The sequence below is a fragment of the Artibeus jamaicensis genome, unplaced genomic scaffold (assembly GCF_021234435.1).
Source record: "Artibeus jamaicensis isolate MK-2021 breed Jamaican fruit bat unplaced genomic scaffold, CSHL_Jam_final scaffold_612, whole genome shotgun sequence".
Lineage (NCBI taxonomy): Eukaryota > Metazoa > Chordata > Mammalia > Chiroptera > Phyllostomidae > Artibeus > Artibeus jamaicensis.
The window spans coordinates 9,858,954-9,875,008 of NW_026522049.1; the positions used below are offsets into that span (position 1 = coordinate 9,858,954).

A 16,055-nucleotide genomic window follows, 5' to 3' on the forward strand; every position below is an offset into this window, starting at 1 on the left:
TGATGCTTCAGAAAAACAGAAAGTAACGCATAAAGATGTATGTTATTCTGCCATGTGAAAGTAATGGTACTTGGATAAAATGTCTTAAAAGGCTGCAGCTAATTCTTACTCTGTTGTTTGTAATATTTGGCCCTGTAGCTGCCAGTCTGTGCTCTGGGTACTATCTTAAATTGCAATGCCACTTAGATCTTTTTTAAATATTATGTTCATAAGGTCTCCCTCCTGCTCAAACCCTAGGACCAAACTCCTTAATGTAATTTCTCATGTGGTTTTTTTTTTTTAAACCAAGGCCCCCAAATAGACTTCCTCCTGCAGTCAGAACCAGTCATTCTTTAGGCTGTGCATATTGGCGGACAACTCGCCCATTACCTGGGAGGCCACTTCCTTTCTTCCCTACCTGCTGGAATTCTGTGGGTTGCTCAGGCCCAGGCTGGGTCCTAATCCCAACTGGGAAGCTTTCCCTGAATATTTTGGCTCACACCGATCTGAGCGCCTGAAGCACCTAACAGTCATCATTGCATAAGGAACTGGCCAGAAGTTTTCTTTAAAATGTTTTGAGTCTCATTCCTCCAACTAGACCGTGAACCTCTTGAGAGATTGAGTTTTATTATTTTTATATCCCCCTGTATAGATTAACAGAGGCCCCGCAAGCACACCTACTATGAGTTCGGCCTTGAAAAGTGTCATTGAGTATTACACTTACTAGTTGAATTGTTTGAAGAATCTTTAAGATGCTGTTTTTCAGAATGATGTATTGGATAGAAAACAGGGAGACAGCGACCAGAGGGGAGAGGGGAGGGAATTTAAGGGGAGAAAGGTGAGGGATTTAGAGGAACAAGTATAAAGGACACAGGGACAATAACTAAGGGGGGTGGAAATGGGAGGGAGGTGGGGAGCACGGGGTGGGATGGGCTGGGATGGGAGAAATAGAAAACTGTACTTGAAAAATAGTTAAATAAAATTAAAAAAAGAAGAATGATGTATTGGGCTGGATCCTAAAAACAAAAATTGTGTTGCTTTTCAAATATGTTTTAAATAGGTGGGGCAAACGTAGCTGTTTGCATGGAAAATAATACTATAATAATAATAATAATAATTAGTAAATAGTAATACAAGAATAAACTCTGTGTTTCGCATACTTACAACTGTAAACCTGCTTTTGCCCCACTCTGTATGTTATTCTTATTTATCAATATTTTCCTGAACTTTTATAGAGTGGTTTTAGTAGAAATATAATTTTTTAAAATACTGTGTAAATGCTGAATTTCATTTTTGAAAAATCATCATTAATTCCCGACTGAGTGTGTTTCGTGTACCAATACTATGTTTTGCTTGGTCATTAGCAGACTACGTCGCCGAATTTCCGCATCTAAAAATATACACAAAATGTGAATCCAGAGATGATTCCAAGTGTCTCTTAATAGATGGCTTGTCTATTACTCTACGTATGATAATATACAAACAAAAATAACCTTTTCATTTGACCATTACGATAACATTACTAAGTGTCCTTCTAAATCTATATTAAAGCGACAACAAACTACAGCTTATTCGTGTGTAAAATAATCTATAATCAATATTACCTCGTTCCCTCTACCAGCCCCAAACCCACGTGAATCACGTTCTTCCCACCCCGCACTCAAGAGATAACACCCTCTGAAACTCCTTTCTTCCACTCTTAGATCGTGCCTGTATTGCCTGGTTTTGCCTCAACACTTACTTCTTTAAAACGAGAGAAAAATCGGAAAAGTTTCAACTCTCACATCTCTGTGCGGTAAAATCCTTTGTTCATTCGCCGTGCGCGACGGAGAGGTTCCCCGTTCCCTTTTTCCCCCCGGGAATCACGCGGGGGGCGCGACAGCCCGATCTGCCAGGCTGGTTCGCCTTGCAATGGGCCCGGAGATTCTTTGCGCAGTTTGATAACCACCAAAAAGCCCAAAGGCGGGTAGTTTCAGACCAAAGCAAAGAAACCTTGTTCCGGGGAAGCCCCCGAGTACCTCCCGAAAGTCCGGGCAGCAGGAATGAATGATAGCGCCTGCACCAATGGGGACTGGGGAAGAGCATTTTGGCGAAGTTTGTAACCCAATCCTTGGGAGCCAGAGGTGGGAATTTTAAAGTGGGCTCGTCTTTTCGTCGGAATGTTCTTAAAGTGGTATCGCTGCATAATAGCGTTCAAATTTGCCAAAAATTGCTCACTTCTTCGAGTATCCCCCCCCCCCTTACCTTCTTTTGAATAAGGCAAGATGTGAAAATTGACACTCGACAGATTTAGAGAACTTTTAAGTTAGTCATGGAATGACTACTTATACTAACGTAGAATCACTTGGCCACTTATGTATGGGTCGGGGGTAGAAGTTATTTTAGGATGATTCATTTTTCATGATAAAATACCAGATGTTAAATTAATACATTAAAATTTAAAATACATTAAAATTTCCTTTTTAAGTAAATGAAAATAAGAGCCTAACATTGATTACTTTTTAAGAAACTGTTCTATTGTTAATCCTTTTTTATTTGTACTCTTTGACATTACAAGAAATTCTTATTTGGGTTGATATTTAATACCCTAAGGAATTTTGTTCTTACACAAACTGCAGGTTTCCTCATTTTAAGTCCAGCAAAAAATTCCTAAGTGCTATGCACAGCTCTTAGGCATCCTATACAAAATGGTCTTAGAAGTGAATGCCACATACCACGCTGTTACTTCAGTAACTTCTGAAGACCAGGTTTAATAAATAGAAAATTGGGATTGCATTATAACTCATGCCTTGTTGTGGAACTGGTTTTGTTTTATAACTCTTCTTTCTAGGTTATTCATCTCTAACAGTAATTAGATAAACCAATGGGAAACAATTGATATCAAACTTTACAAAGAACAATAAATAACAGTAATTTCGTGAGATGAAATTTTTTTAAAAAACCATTTCAAAAGGAAAGTTGACATGAAGTTTTTTTTCCAATGCTTCCTAACAATGTTTGGATTAATAATAATAATTAAAAAAACAGCATAAAGCTCTCTTGCTTTGATGTCTCCATCCCCTGCTATGGAAATTTTCTTGAAAGAAATATTTATTCACGGCCTACTCAGTCATGCTAGGAACTGCCTCAGTACTTAACCGACTAGGTTGTTACTGTCCTTTTTAGCGATCGTCCCTAACAACAGGTATTTCAAAGCAGACACCAGGTTACCCCTCGTCTTTGTAGCTATCAGCGCGCACAGCGAGCCCTCAAATCCCGCGCTCAGGCTCACGATTTGCCAATTAACCTTGGCCAAGTTACGTAAACCTGGCCTCAGTTTTTCATCCGTCAAATGAGTATAATAATAGTACCTGTGTCATGGGATTGCAGTGAGGGTTAAAAGAGGTAATCTAGGCACAGATGTTAGAACGCTGCCTGGAATACAACGAACACTCGGGTGTTATTGTTGTGATCCGTGAACGTGTGCATTCAATGAGAGCACGACTGCCTGCATGAATATACTGTGTGAATAAAAGCACAGAGTAATTACTGGTGGTTCCCGAGGTTGCTGCCGCCCAAATCACACCTCCAAAGTGCAAAAGCAAAAAGCCACTCTTTCTGGACAGCAAGCCCCGCCGCTAGCCGGAGCCGGAAGCGAGGGTCGGAAGTAGGCGGAGCCAGTCTGTCGGAAGCGAAGCTCTCGGCCAATGGCTATATCGTTTAGTAAATGAGCCTCTCCTCCGACCTATTGTAAAACCGCGAGAACTGGGTGGCATTATCGCGATGTTCCTACCTCCACCGCCTTCCCTTATTCCCAGCTTCAGGGTATGCAAGAATTCCGCCCCTCCCCTCACCGCCCACCCCTTGCCCCGCCCCCAGCCCGGTGCTCGGCCCCGCCCCGCCCCTCCCGGCTTCCCTCGGCTTGCGGTCCAGCGCAGCCGGTGCCCCGGAGCTCTGGCTCCGCCGGCGCGGAGGTGAGTGTGGCTGTCAGGCGTCTCAGGTGGCTGAAGTGGCGCGGCCCCCTGTCCTGGCCGCCGCGTCCCACCTTGGGTCCGGCTGGAGCGTCCGGGCCGCGGTGGGTGGACCGCGGGGCGAGCGGCCCGATGGGGCCTCGAGTCCTCACGGCGGCTGGGCCCTCCTCGCCCTGAGGATCGATCCGGACACTGGGTCTGGGAAACCCGGGTCCCGGGGCTCCCTGCTCCCAAACGGTAGCGACCTCAGTGCTTGGTTAACTCGCGCAGAACGGCGTGTGCTTTGCCTAAGACTCTGTCGGGCTTCTGAGCAAATAATCTTTCACGAATGCTTTTCGTGGACGCTTTTCAATTCTCCAATGTCCGATATTAGGAGATCAGACTGGGTATTCTGAATTACGTACTGAAGTCAGTGTAAGGGACTCCTTCCCACACCGCGCTTAAGACGTTCCTGCCTAAAATGTTTGAAATATTCTTAAGGTGGAAGGTTTTGTTTCATAATGATAATAATAATAACAATAATAATAAAAGCAGGGCTGTTGTTAACCTGTCAGGCAACTCGAGGGGAGCTGCAGTTGTATGCACTTCCTGCTGAGCATGTCATTTACTTTTAACCTCAGGTAGGAGGTAGTGACAGGAATTGGTAAGAATAGCGTCCCCAGTGAAGGACGTGTGTTGCCAGTGAGCGCACATTGGAAAACCATTCGCATCATTTATTATTGGCGGCTTTCAGATTTCATTTGAATAGATTTTACCTTTTAACTTGCCCCTTGTAGCAATAGGTATTTTCACGGGGCAGCAGGCCCAGCCAGAGGATCCGGTTGAAAGCAAGGCAGCAGGTTCCAGTGTTCTCTTACTGGACCTCCTGTCAGGGAGTGTGGGTTTCATCTAAGTTTCTCTTTGTAGTCCTGCTTTGATACAAGCTGTGCCTACCACTTAAATGATAACAGGGAGAAGCACAGGCCCCACCGAGATGCAGGAACGGCTGCCTCGAAAGGCAGGGCACAGGTTTCAGAGTGGATCCACCTGTCAGCTTACCCTCTTGAGAAACTCAAGTTTCCTCCTCCCTAAAATGAATGGAATAATGTCTCTTGCAATGTATCTTGTAAGCATTAGGGATCTTTATGGCATATGGCAAGCACTCAGCGTATGGTATGTACAGGCAGACCTTAGGTTAGAGAATGAAAAAAAAATCCACCTTTCAATACAGCAGGTCCTCGAATAACATTGTTTTGTCTAACGTCATTTCCAGTGGATTAGATGCCATGGGGGTGTTCAAACTGCGTCCCATGATGGCTATGAATGTGGCTCAACACCAAACTGTAAATTTACTTCAAACATAATGAGATTTTTTTGTGTGTGATTATGTTTCAAAATGTATTTAACATTTTGAATGGGGCCCAAGACAACCCTTCTTTCAGTGTGGCCCAAAGACACCACAAATTTGGACACTTGGGGAGAACTGAACTCTTATTTATATCGATCAGCCTATGGGAGAATGGACTTCTGTATTGTTTCGCTTTAAGTTGCAGAACCTGACGAAGGCGTTAACTGAGCACTCACTGTGTGTGTTGTATCGCTCGCATGTCCTGATTTTATCCATTTCATCAGCTGTTGGAAGGCCTGCTTGGTGCCAGAGGCAGGTGTGTGAGAGTGAAGGCAACCTCCGGATCTCAGCCCTCAGGAGCTTACAGCCTCACGGCCAGGTCGACAATAAGCAAATACAGCAATAAATATTATAGATTACAAGTTGTGAGGAGTCCTACACAGTTGGTGTAGGTGTGTCTGAAATAACTGCCGAATACTTCAGCTAGGGATAGGGAACTGATTTTTACGTCGAATCCCGAAGAATGATGGGACAGTGCTTTCTGGGCTGAGAGGAGGGCACTGTTAAGGGCTGGGACAGCCCAGGAGCTTGCTGAGAAGCCAGGGACAGGGCTGCTGGACAAGGCTGGAAATGGGGGCAGGTCCAGATAGTGGTGACCTGGTCGGAGTTTGAACTTCTAAATAGACTTTTGAAGGCTTTGTTTAGTACACAGGTGGCAAACACCAAGGCCCATGGGGCGGAATCCAGCCCTCCACCTTGTTTTATCGGGCCTGGCACCTTGTTTCTACCTGGCAGCGGCACCCAGCTTTCACTTAACTGTTAAGGAGTAGTTACATTTCTCCAGTCCTAAAATCACATTCAGCCCTTTGAAGGCAACCTCAAGGCTGATGTGGCCGCCGGTGAAAATGAGTTGGACACCCCTGATTTAGTAGATTGCGTGCACCCTAGAAAGCCAGTTTACCTGTGAGAGAGAGAGGGAGACCGTTGGGTATGCATTTTTATAGGCTTACTGCTAAGTGATTAATGTATCGGAAAGTGGTCAGGGTGGCCACAGGGGGTCATACAGATGGTCAGGCAGGAGATGACAGTAGCTTTTGGTTTTGGGCTGATGGAGAATTGTGGATGGATTTGAGGTGTATTCTGGAGATGGAAACCACTGTCCTTCTGATAAATTGGAGGTGGCAGGTGAATCATGGATGGGATCATCCATGACTTTCAGCTTTCCAGCTTGAGCAGCTGGCAGATGGAAGTATGTGCCATTTTCTGAAATGGAAAAAAAAAATGGGGAGGATTTGGTGCACGGGTGATGGTGTAATGGAAGGAAGCACTCTTTTGAATGTGTTAAGTTTGGAGTTCTTGCTTTACAGCTGAGAGAATTAAGATGTGGAAAGATTTGAGTTACTTGCTCAGAGTCTCATAACATGTCTTGTAAAAAATAGGTGAGTAGGTTGAATTTATATGGAGATATACTAGATTCTCATGATGCATTGCGATATTATAGAATATTCCACATTTTCTGCTCTTCTACATTAAAATGGCAAGTGCCATCTTATTAGCTAGGAATTAAGAGTTTGGAAATAATAGAAAATAACCAAAAGGCTATACAACTTTGCTGTTTGAAATTCAGTTAGTACATTTGGTACTAACTCAGTGTTAGTTCCCAGTGGAAATTGTTTTTAAGAAAAATTTTTTCTATAAAAGTTACTGTCCAATAGAGAGTTTTAGAAAAGGGTGCCCTAAAACACAGAAGGGGGACTCTTTGAACCAAGCTCACTTTGTTTCAGCATTTTTTTAGCATCCTATGGGAGTCTGTGTGTGTAAAGAACCCAGGCTCCGAAAATACACTGGATCTCCCCACCTTCCAAAAGGGAAAAAAAAAATCCCTTGCGTTTATTGTCCCCAAGGAGCCATTCAACCTTGGACAGATTACTGAAGCCCTTGGCTTGTTTCTTCTAGTGCCAAGTGGGAAGGTTTTTTCTGCCCTATGCCTCATTGATAGGATGGCAAGTGTTATTTCTCATTCTCTCCTTGTCAATTTTGGAGCTAGGAGGGAAATTAATTTGTTCTGTGTTTTCACCTTTACCAATGAATTGCTGTATATAGCAATTTTATAGTTTACCTCTAGCTTTAAAATATAGCGATAATGTATTTTAGATATTGGGCAACTGAGGCCCAGAGAAATTTTAATAGAATAACATAGCATTCTTATTGCCTTATGCAGTATTTCTTCTTTCATTGAAATCATAAAATAAAACCGCTTCTCAGAACTATTTCTTTTGCTACTTCCTGATAATCTGCAAAGATAAGAAGAAATAAAAGAATGAAGAGATTACAGAAACAAGAAAATTCGTATATAGGACAATATTAACATAGTAAGAGGTGAAGAAAATGAAGCTGTAAATGATCTAGATGTATTTTATATACATATTTAAATATTTTTGAAACACCTTCAGTTAAATACAAACAAGGTAGATTAAGAAGAAAATGGATTTGCTGTATCTGATTTTTAAGTTCTTTCTTTGGTTGCCTGTTGTGGAACTGGTTTCTATTCTCTGAGGGCTTCTGATCTCCATTTCAAGACTATTTTTCTTCAATTAGGGCCATTTCTACTAAGTAATGAATATTGCTGAAATAGCAAGTGTATTGTTATGAGATGGTTATTAATTTAATCTCCTTCTAAATATGTGTGACAAATTTAGTTATTGTGAAAGAAAAATGTGGGGATCGAATGTGCGACTCCTTCTAGTGTCTGCACATAGCTCTGTGTGCTAACTGGTTTATTTAGCAATGCCTGTGAGCAGGACTATAATTAGTCAGTTCTCTGTTTCCTCCCTAGAAATGGACCAGTTTTGACAAGATGTAGCGCCGCAGTGTGCCCGATGGGATCTGCTCAGTCATGGCCTCCGAACTGTGCAAGACAATCTCTGTGGCAAGGCTGGAAAAGCACAAGAATCTGTTCCTAAACTATAGGAATCTGCACCATTTCCCACTGGAGTTACTGAAAGATGAAGGGCTGCAGTACCTGGAGAGACTCTATATGAAGAGGAACTCCCTCACCACCTTGGTACAGTACCCTGTTGCATTTTTTTAAAAGATTTTATTTATTTATTTTTATTTTATTTTGTTAATTTGTGTTTTTTTTAATTTATTCAATTGTTCAAGTATAGTTTGTTTGTTTGTTTGTTTGTTTATTTGAAGGAGAGGGAGAGAAACCTCAGTGTGTGGTTGCCTCTCATGCGCCCCCTACTGGGGACCTGGCCCCAGGCATGTGCCCTGACTGGGCATTGAACTAGAGACCCTTTGGTTCTCAGGTCTGCTCTCAATTCACTGAGCCACACCAGCGAGGCCCTACTGCATTAAAAAAGTAAAATCATTTATAACGTGGTCCTGACCAAGATATATTTTACATATTTTAAGATATTCAGACTAAGCTGTATGTCCTCTCGTGTCCCATGGACAGTAATATAAATATACATACAAGGGGGTTCTCATGAGCTGAGAATTTATTATCCAAGTCCCTGCCGTCACGTGGTTACAGGAGGAGCTATGTAGGAAAGCCAACTGTTCACGCATGTACCATGGATACACTTAGCCCCTATTCCAAGCCCCTCTTCACTTAGCCTGTGCCTCTGTCTGGGCCCCTGCCTTCTTTGTGTGAGTTAAGCATCCTAGATGATGTCAGAGGTTACCGTACTGAATGGACCAGTTTTTTAGTGAAGACGAGAAAGACCAACAAGAAGGATTTTTTTTAGAGAGTGATTTGGGAAGCTTGATGTAGTGTTTGAGTGCTTTGGGGAAAAAAAAAAGCAAACAAAACAAAACAAAAAACTTCTGTGATTGCTCTGTGAAAATGAAATGATTTTGAATTGGGCTGTCATCCAATTTGTTGGAAAACGTTTTGCCACAAAAGCAACATTTGATTCACTCTTTCCATGTTCTGCAAATAAGCACTTAGAAATAAACTAAATTTCATGGCAAATAAGATTTTAAAAACTACTTGTAATTTTTTCTCAAGAGAATGTCCCAAACTTTTTATTCCCACTGTTTATTAAGAAATTTGGTCGCTCTTTAGAAAGGGTTTGCTTTAGGTGGCCATTTCTGGTTATCTCTTAACCTCACTTTAGATAATTTATGATGCCTTTTTTTCCTTTGCGAACTGACCCATTTTTCATTCTCTTATCTGTATTGGACTTTCCTAAATATCCCTAAGTTTATTTTATTGGCTTCATATATATGGAGTGTTTCCCTGAACAAGTCTTATTGATCTGTGTAAAGTACCTACAAGGATTAGAAAGCATTATAAAATTTACTTGCCTTTGCTGTTTCTGGAGGTAAATGGACATCTCTCTTTTCTTTACAGTGGTTGGCACATTGGTGTATGTGTTATTTTGAGTGCACAGATAGATTTCCTAAATTAGACTTCTCAGTTTTCAGACTCGGACAGCCTGTACATAGATCTAGGATTTTGGTGGGAGTGATCGAAATGACGGCTCCTGGGACCAGAGCTGGTTCCAGAGAGGAGGAACGAGTGACTCTGGAGAACAGAGAGGGGCGAAGAGCCTGTTGATGCTGAAGAACAGATGCTCTAGGCTGCTTGAGTAAGCTGTCTGGAGGGCGGTGGGCGCAGTTTTAGAGAGAGACTTCCGTCACGGAGAAGTTTCCGATGATGGCAAGATGTGAGCGTGCAAGATGGAAGAAGCTGAGGTGGGAGCCCCCCAGGTTTCCACAATCCCCCCCCACAGCCGGAGGCATTGCAAGGGCTGGAGAAGGAATACAGGTGGGAGGCCATAAGCACCGGTTCTTCTCCCAACCTGGAAGCTCTTTGGGGAGGGCAGCACCCGAGGGCCGCAGTCCTGGGAAGGGGGCGTTGCATTCTTTGGTAGGAAGACTTAGTACCAGCAGGTAACGGAGCCAGGTTCCATACGCTTCATTTCTTTGGACCACAGGTCCTTTATTATAGAAGAAAAGGCCAGGAGAGACTTGGAAGGGGGAAAAAAAACAACAAAAAAACAACCCAACCTGGAAGCAAAATAGGTCTGCCAGCTTCCTCTCTCAGTGAGCAGAGCAGGCAGGAGGCTCTCCAGGGGACGGACCTGCGCGAATACTGATGGCGCTGTCACCAGTTGCCAATTTTATTTATAGATGTTAATGGACTAGAAAGAGGCATCTAAGTTGCATGACTTAGCAACGAGAGCAGATGGATCCTGATTAAACAATGACCCTATGCGAGAAGAGAAAACAACTTAAAAATGAGATTGAAGGGGAAAAATGGTCCGTCGATCACCTCCCTGAATCGGGGTGGGGATGAGGCACAGATGGCTTTTCTTTCCTGTTGGCCCAGGAAAAAACGTTCCTGACCTTCTCCACCAGATACATACAGGCACATCATAAAAGGATACAGGCAGTCAAAACACAAAGGCACAGTCCTGGCCTGTCTGGCTCAGTTCGTTGGAGCGTTGCCCTGTAGCCAAAAGCTTGCAGGTTCAATCCCCGGCCCAGGTGTATATAGGAGGCAACCTGTTGATGTTTCTCTCTCTCCCTTCCTCTCTTTCTAAAAGAAATTTTTAAAAAATCCATGGAGGAGGCTAAAAAGAAAAGTTTAAAAGTTAAAATTAAAAACATTTTAATTAAAAATTAAAAAGCACAAAGAGATGTTTAATTTCCAAGAGGAGTGATAGAATATTGATCCTCCTTACCTATTTAATTGGAAAAGACTAACACTTAGCGTCGAAGATTATTACTGAACAATGATCAAAGCAACGAGGAGAAGATACTCTCACATGTGGTTTGCGGGAGTGGAAATCGACCTGATGTTTTTGGCAGGTAGTAGGACCACAGGTAGCCAAACTTTACATGTGTGTGCATTTGAATCAGCATTTGTACGTGCAGGAATTTATTCAACAGGCAAATGAACAAAGTTGCTCATGGGAGCATTGTATACAATGCAACATTGTGAAATCCTAAGTGTTAATCAATGAGATTGCTTAAAATCTGATAGCAGTTGGCACTGTGTGAGTCTTTCCGAAGTGCCAGGCACTATTTTAAGCGATTTGCATGTATTGGTTTATGTAATCCTGAAGACAGTCCTATGAGGTGGGCACTATTGTCCCCACTTCATAGGTGACTAGACTAAGGCATGAAGAAGGTGTACATCACACTTAATAGTAATGGTAGCTGTGGGTGCGGACGGGGCCCATGAGTGGGGTGGAGACCTGGAAGAAACAAGTAACTTAAGTATTCGCAGTGAAAGGAGAAGGTTCTACTAATTCGTTTGGTTTATACTCTTTTCAATAAGGATATATAATTTTTTTTACCATTAAGTATTAACTAAAGTCAGGTAACTGGAATATAGCACCTTCTAGATCTAATCCGGCTCTCAAATCTTAATCGGTGAGTCTAAATACTCGGATCCCAGTGACAGTGATGCCTGTATTGCTGCTGTGTTGACATCGGTCATCCTTGCAGCTGGTGGCTTGGCTGAGGGGGCGAGGGGTTGAGGACAGGGAAGGCACGCAGCCACACCCTCTGCCCACACTGACCTTGAAGGAATAGGATCTGGGTCAGATGGGCAGGGAACACCTTGAAGGGAAAAGCAGTAAGTTAAGGAGGTGGTCACCAGGGCATCATGCCATTGAACGTGGCAGAAGGAATCGGGAGAGCAGATTACGTTGTGCTCTCGCTGGTCTGGTTCATCCTGGTGCAGGGGCATCTCGCTGTTCCCTGATCTGACAGGCCCTTGCAGCGCCGCTTACTCTCCACTCACTTGGTCGTGACGTCCTGTGACGCACAAAAGTTTTCAGTTTTGACAAAGTCCAATTTCATCTATTTGTTCCTCGTGCTTTTGGTATCATATCTGTAGCCACGTTGCCAAATCCACATGAATGAAGATTTACCCCTGTGCTTCCTCTTACGAGGGTTATGGTTTTGACTGTTTTATTTAAGTCGTCAACCCATTATTAGTTAATTTTCGTGCATGGTGTGAGAGGTAGAGGTCCACCTTCCTTCTGCTTTTACAACTGCTGTAAGGACTACAATGCGTTTGATTCCCAACTTCTTTGAAATGCGCTGTTAGAGGCCAGGATGGAGCCGGTTTGCCAGATGCCGGACCCTCACGGTTTAGGACAGCACAGCTCTTTCTCCCTCACACCGCACATTCCTGGGGACTCTGGCCCATTCGGGGAGAAAGGCTAACGGCTCCCACTGTCTGGAGGGGACCGTGGACCATTTGCACACAGGCTCTGGAAGTCCTCCACTTCGACGGAATTCCACCGGCCGAAGCCAGTCCCTTCTCTGTGCCCGGCCAGCTTCCAGCGAGAGGTGCAGGCGAACCAGGTGCCCAGAGGGAGACGCAGGTGGTGCAAGTGCCCACCACAGGCACCGCTGAGCCACCTCGCACTGCACTGGGAGCATGTGTTCCAAGATACCCAATCTGAAAACATTTCCTTTTAAGGGCATTAAAGGTTTCTCTTAAAAGTACATGGCAAAGCATCGTTGATTCTAAAGTGGAGATATATTTTATACCAGCGGTGCTTGCTGAAGTTTTTCTTTATTTGTACAGAAAAACTCTTTAGCTAAACGGTAGTGTGAGATGTCATGAAGATAATTTTGGCTTAATTTAGAAACCAATTTTCAAGTGATTTAGTAGGAAATATACTCAAGGGATTTGAGTACAGATTATTAAAATTTTCATGTCAGAACTGTGAAAAAAGAAGTAAATAATAGTAATAACAGTTTTCAAGGGTGCTTTTACTTTATCAGGATTTTTTTAATTAAAAAACTTAAAACATAACGGAGTGTAAATTCTATGGATCAAGATAAACTAGTTTGTGTGACATCCATAATCCAGCATCCGAGTTCAGTAACCCACAGAATAACAAAAAATTTGGTGTTAATTTATAGTTATCGAGGCTCGTACTTTACATAAACTATATGGAAATGGAAATGTGAAAATGTACAAATTCTCCCCGATTACTTAGCCTCATCACTAAAATGTGCCAATAGGAAGCAGAGAATATTGCAGAACGCCTGTGGTTGCTAGGCAGAGCCCAGGCAGCAGACTCCCTGTTTACCAGGCTTTGGGGACAGCTACTAATATGTCAGTTTTTTTCCAAATCCCAATTCTAATGAATTGCAATTTTCCAAGGTCATTGTGCTTATTTAAAAATAAAACTGCAATGTACTTACATATTAATAAAGCCAATAGCGACACACTGTTGGCAGCAGGAACTTCATTCAGTGCCTCACAGGGTGCGTAGCTTTATGACACACACACAAAAAGAGAGACTGGTTTGTCCTGGAAGGATTAGAATGCTGCGTGATGGAGCCAGGGATGCACCTGCAAAGAATGCCCCCCCAGTGGTGTAAGTTAGCCAGGTGTCGGACTGCTGTTGTAGCAGACAGTACTGGATTAGGGTCTCACATTGTTTTCTGGAGAAGTCTTTTCAAGGCACAGCTATTATTAAGCCTCACCCCCACCTCCCAGTTCTCTGGTTTTTCTAGGATACTTTGTTTAGAAGCCAATAAATGGAAGTATCTGTTCTTAATCAGGGAAGACAATGGCGCTAAAAGAAACATCTTGGGGATTTGGACAGGCCCAAGAGTAACATCTGAGGAAAAATGTCTCATGAAGGACCGACTTCCTTGCATATATCGATACTGCAATTTGCGGGGAGAAAGGAATCACAGCTTCCAGCATTTGAAAACTAAAAGTAGTTTTATCAAAAGCGGGTACTCAGATCACAATTCGATTCCCAGTCAGGGCACATGCCTAGGTTGCAGGCCAGTTCCCAGCAGGGGACACATGAGAGGCAACCATAGGCTGATATTTCTCTCCCTCTCTTCTTCCCTTCCCCTCTAAAGATAAATAAGTAAATTTTTTTAAAAAAGTGGGTACTCAGTCAATGCTTCATTGACCTCATAAAAATGTTCATATTCAGTGTTATTTGGTCATCATAAAAGGGCAAGGATGTGTGCGTGGAAGCAGCTTGGGATACTGTTGCCGAGTGTTTGAACACATCAGTATCCCAACATGAAATGAACAACGCCCTTTCCTTTTTAGAAATGAACCATTGGATTTCCATTGTGTTCGGGATTTTTTACGAAAATTTTCCCTCGGTATAAAATATAAACCCATATATTTTTAATGTCTTCCTTGCCACTCTCTGGAAAGTCATTATACACATTCATACCTGATGGTCCAGACATACTGAATTATGCAGCAAGTTATATACTGTCTGTCCTACATTTTTTAATTTAATTTTTTGACTTCAATTATAAAGGACACGTGCTCATTGTTAAAAATTTAAACCATACAAAAGTAGAGGGAGGGTAGCAACGCGGGTCCTTCTCCTAATGGCGGTCACTGTTACAAAGTTTCTGTAGGAAAGATACTGTTACAAATCTAAAACTTTCCAGCCCCTGATGTTTTTTTTTTTTCTATTGATACAATTGTTTTTATAACAGGAGTTTTGGGACTACTCTTAGGGAGTTAAAGCAGAATAGATTGTATTTGCAATTTTCCAAACATACTTCACTACTACTTCTTTTCCTCCTCTTCCTCCTGCTTCTCTCCCTCTCTCCCTCCCTCCCTTCCGCCCTCTCTTCCTTTCTCTCTTCTTTTCGAATATTGTTTCTTGCGCCTAGAAAAGCTCTCCTCCTCCTTGCTCCAGCACAATCTCTGACATTTGTATTTGTCTTTTAGGACTCGGGTCAGAAGTAATTTTTCCTTAATAGTCATTCCTGACTCCTTGTTATTGCTACCCAGCATACCTCACAATATGTTTGAAGGGAGATTTAAAACAATTACCCCCGACTCAGTCTTGATGACTTGTAGCTTTGTGTTCCAATAAGTCCGAACCCTGTGCCTGCGACCCTGTGTGTTGACCTAGGCTGGCAATCATTCTTGGGGCCTTACCTCATTCTTGGGGCCTCCAACGGAGGGGGCCTGCTGCAGCCTCTTAGTGGCATTCGTCTGGGTTATTTTCACGGAAGAGCCAGTCTTGGCAGGGTTCTGACTTCGCAAGGGACCTGGCCCCCCTCCCTTCGTCTCTTCCCAGGGGGCTGTTCCTCTTCCTGCGTACCCACCACACGCAGACTACTTCCCCCAACTCCTGCTGTTTATCCTGAGCTTAGTCAGGTCTCAGTTTCTGGACCCTGGGCATTTCCCCCCTTTCTTCTGAAGGACACAGTTGGGGTGTTTTGCAGGGGAGTGTTAGTTTCCTAGGGCCACTAGCTATGCACAAGCTTGAAACAACAGAAATTCATCCTCACAGATTCGGAGGCCAGCATCCCAGTTCAGGAGGTGGGCAAAGGCTAGGTCCCGCTCAGGGCGCTGAAGGAGAATCCGCCCTTTCTCCTAGCTTCTGGGGGTGGCCCATGGTTTTCACTTCTTCCATGACCATGGCGTACAAGGCTTCTGGTTTCTCAGAGGACATTGACTTAAAGTGTTCAAATTTGTAAATTTACATTGTACAGTCTATATAAACATAAGTCCAGACCTGTTGATTTATTATTTTCTCAAAGTTTACAGCCCTCCAAAAGATAAGTTTTGTATTTAAGCTATTTGGAGATGTTTATACATTTTTCAAAACTAAAATTTAATTCTGAGTTTTTAATTTGCAGCCAGAAAACCTTGCTCAGAAGCTTCCAAACCTGGTGGAACTGTGAGTGTGTTTATTAATATTTTTAAAAATGTGAATGAAAATAATTTTAAGTTATTTGAAATAGTAGGAAATATCATCCTAATGTGTTATTATTTTTTAGCATCGTGATTATGGTAGGTCTGTGGTTCTGCTAAACCT

The 16,055-nt window shown here is 42.9% G+C and overlaps 2 protein-coding genes across 7 annotated transcripts in view; one reads left to right on the top strand and one right to left on the bottom strand.

The window, feature by feature from the left end:
* The window catches only part of TTC23 (tetratricopeptide repeat domain 23), a 46,639-nt gene extending 43,035 nt beyond the window's left edge, over positions 1-3,604 (bottom strand). For 3 of the 5 annotated variants that reach the window (XM_037145940.2, XM_053658889.1, XM_053658894.1), the window contains exon 1: positions 3,330-3,604. The gene's annotated coding sequence lies outside the window, so the exon portion shown is untranslated. Of the gene's footprint in view, positions 1-1,720; positions 2,006-3,329 lie in introns of those variants that run through there. The other 2 variants (XM_053658891.1, XM_053658890.1) reach the window with 2 other exon arrangements.
* A 241-nt stretch (positions 3,605-3,845) lies between these two features.
* LRRC28 (leucine rich repeat containing 28) overlaps positions 3,846-16,055 on the top strand; it is a 71,666-nt gene continuing 59,456 nt past the window's right edge. For both annotated transcript variants that reach the window (XM_037145937.2, XM_037145938.2), the window contains exons 1-3: positions 3,846-3,932; positions 8,093-8,320; positions 15,877-15,917. In XM_037145937.2, coding sequence (XP_037001832.2) covers positions 8,153-8,320; positions 15,877-15,917 — 209 coding nt within the window. In that variant the 5' untranslated portion in view covers positions 3,846-3,932; positions 8,093-8,152. The remainder of the gene's footprint in view (positions 3,933-8,092; positions 8,321-15,876; positions 15,918-16,055) is intronic.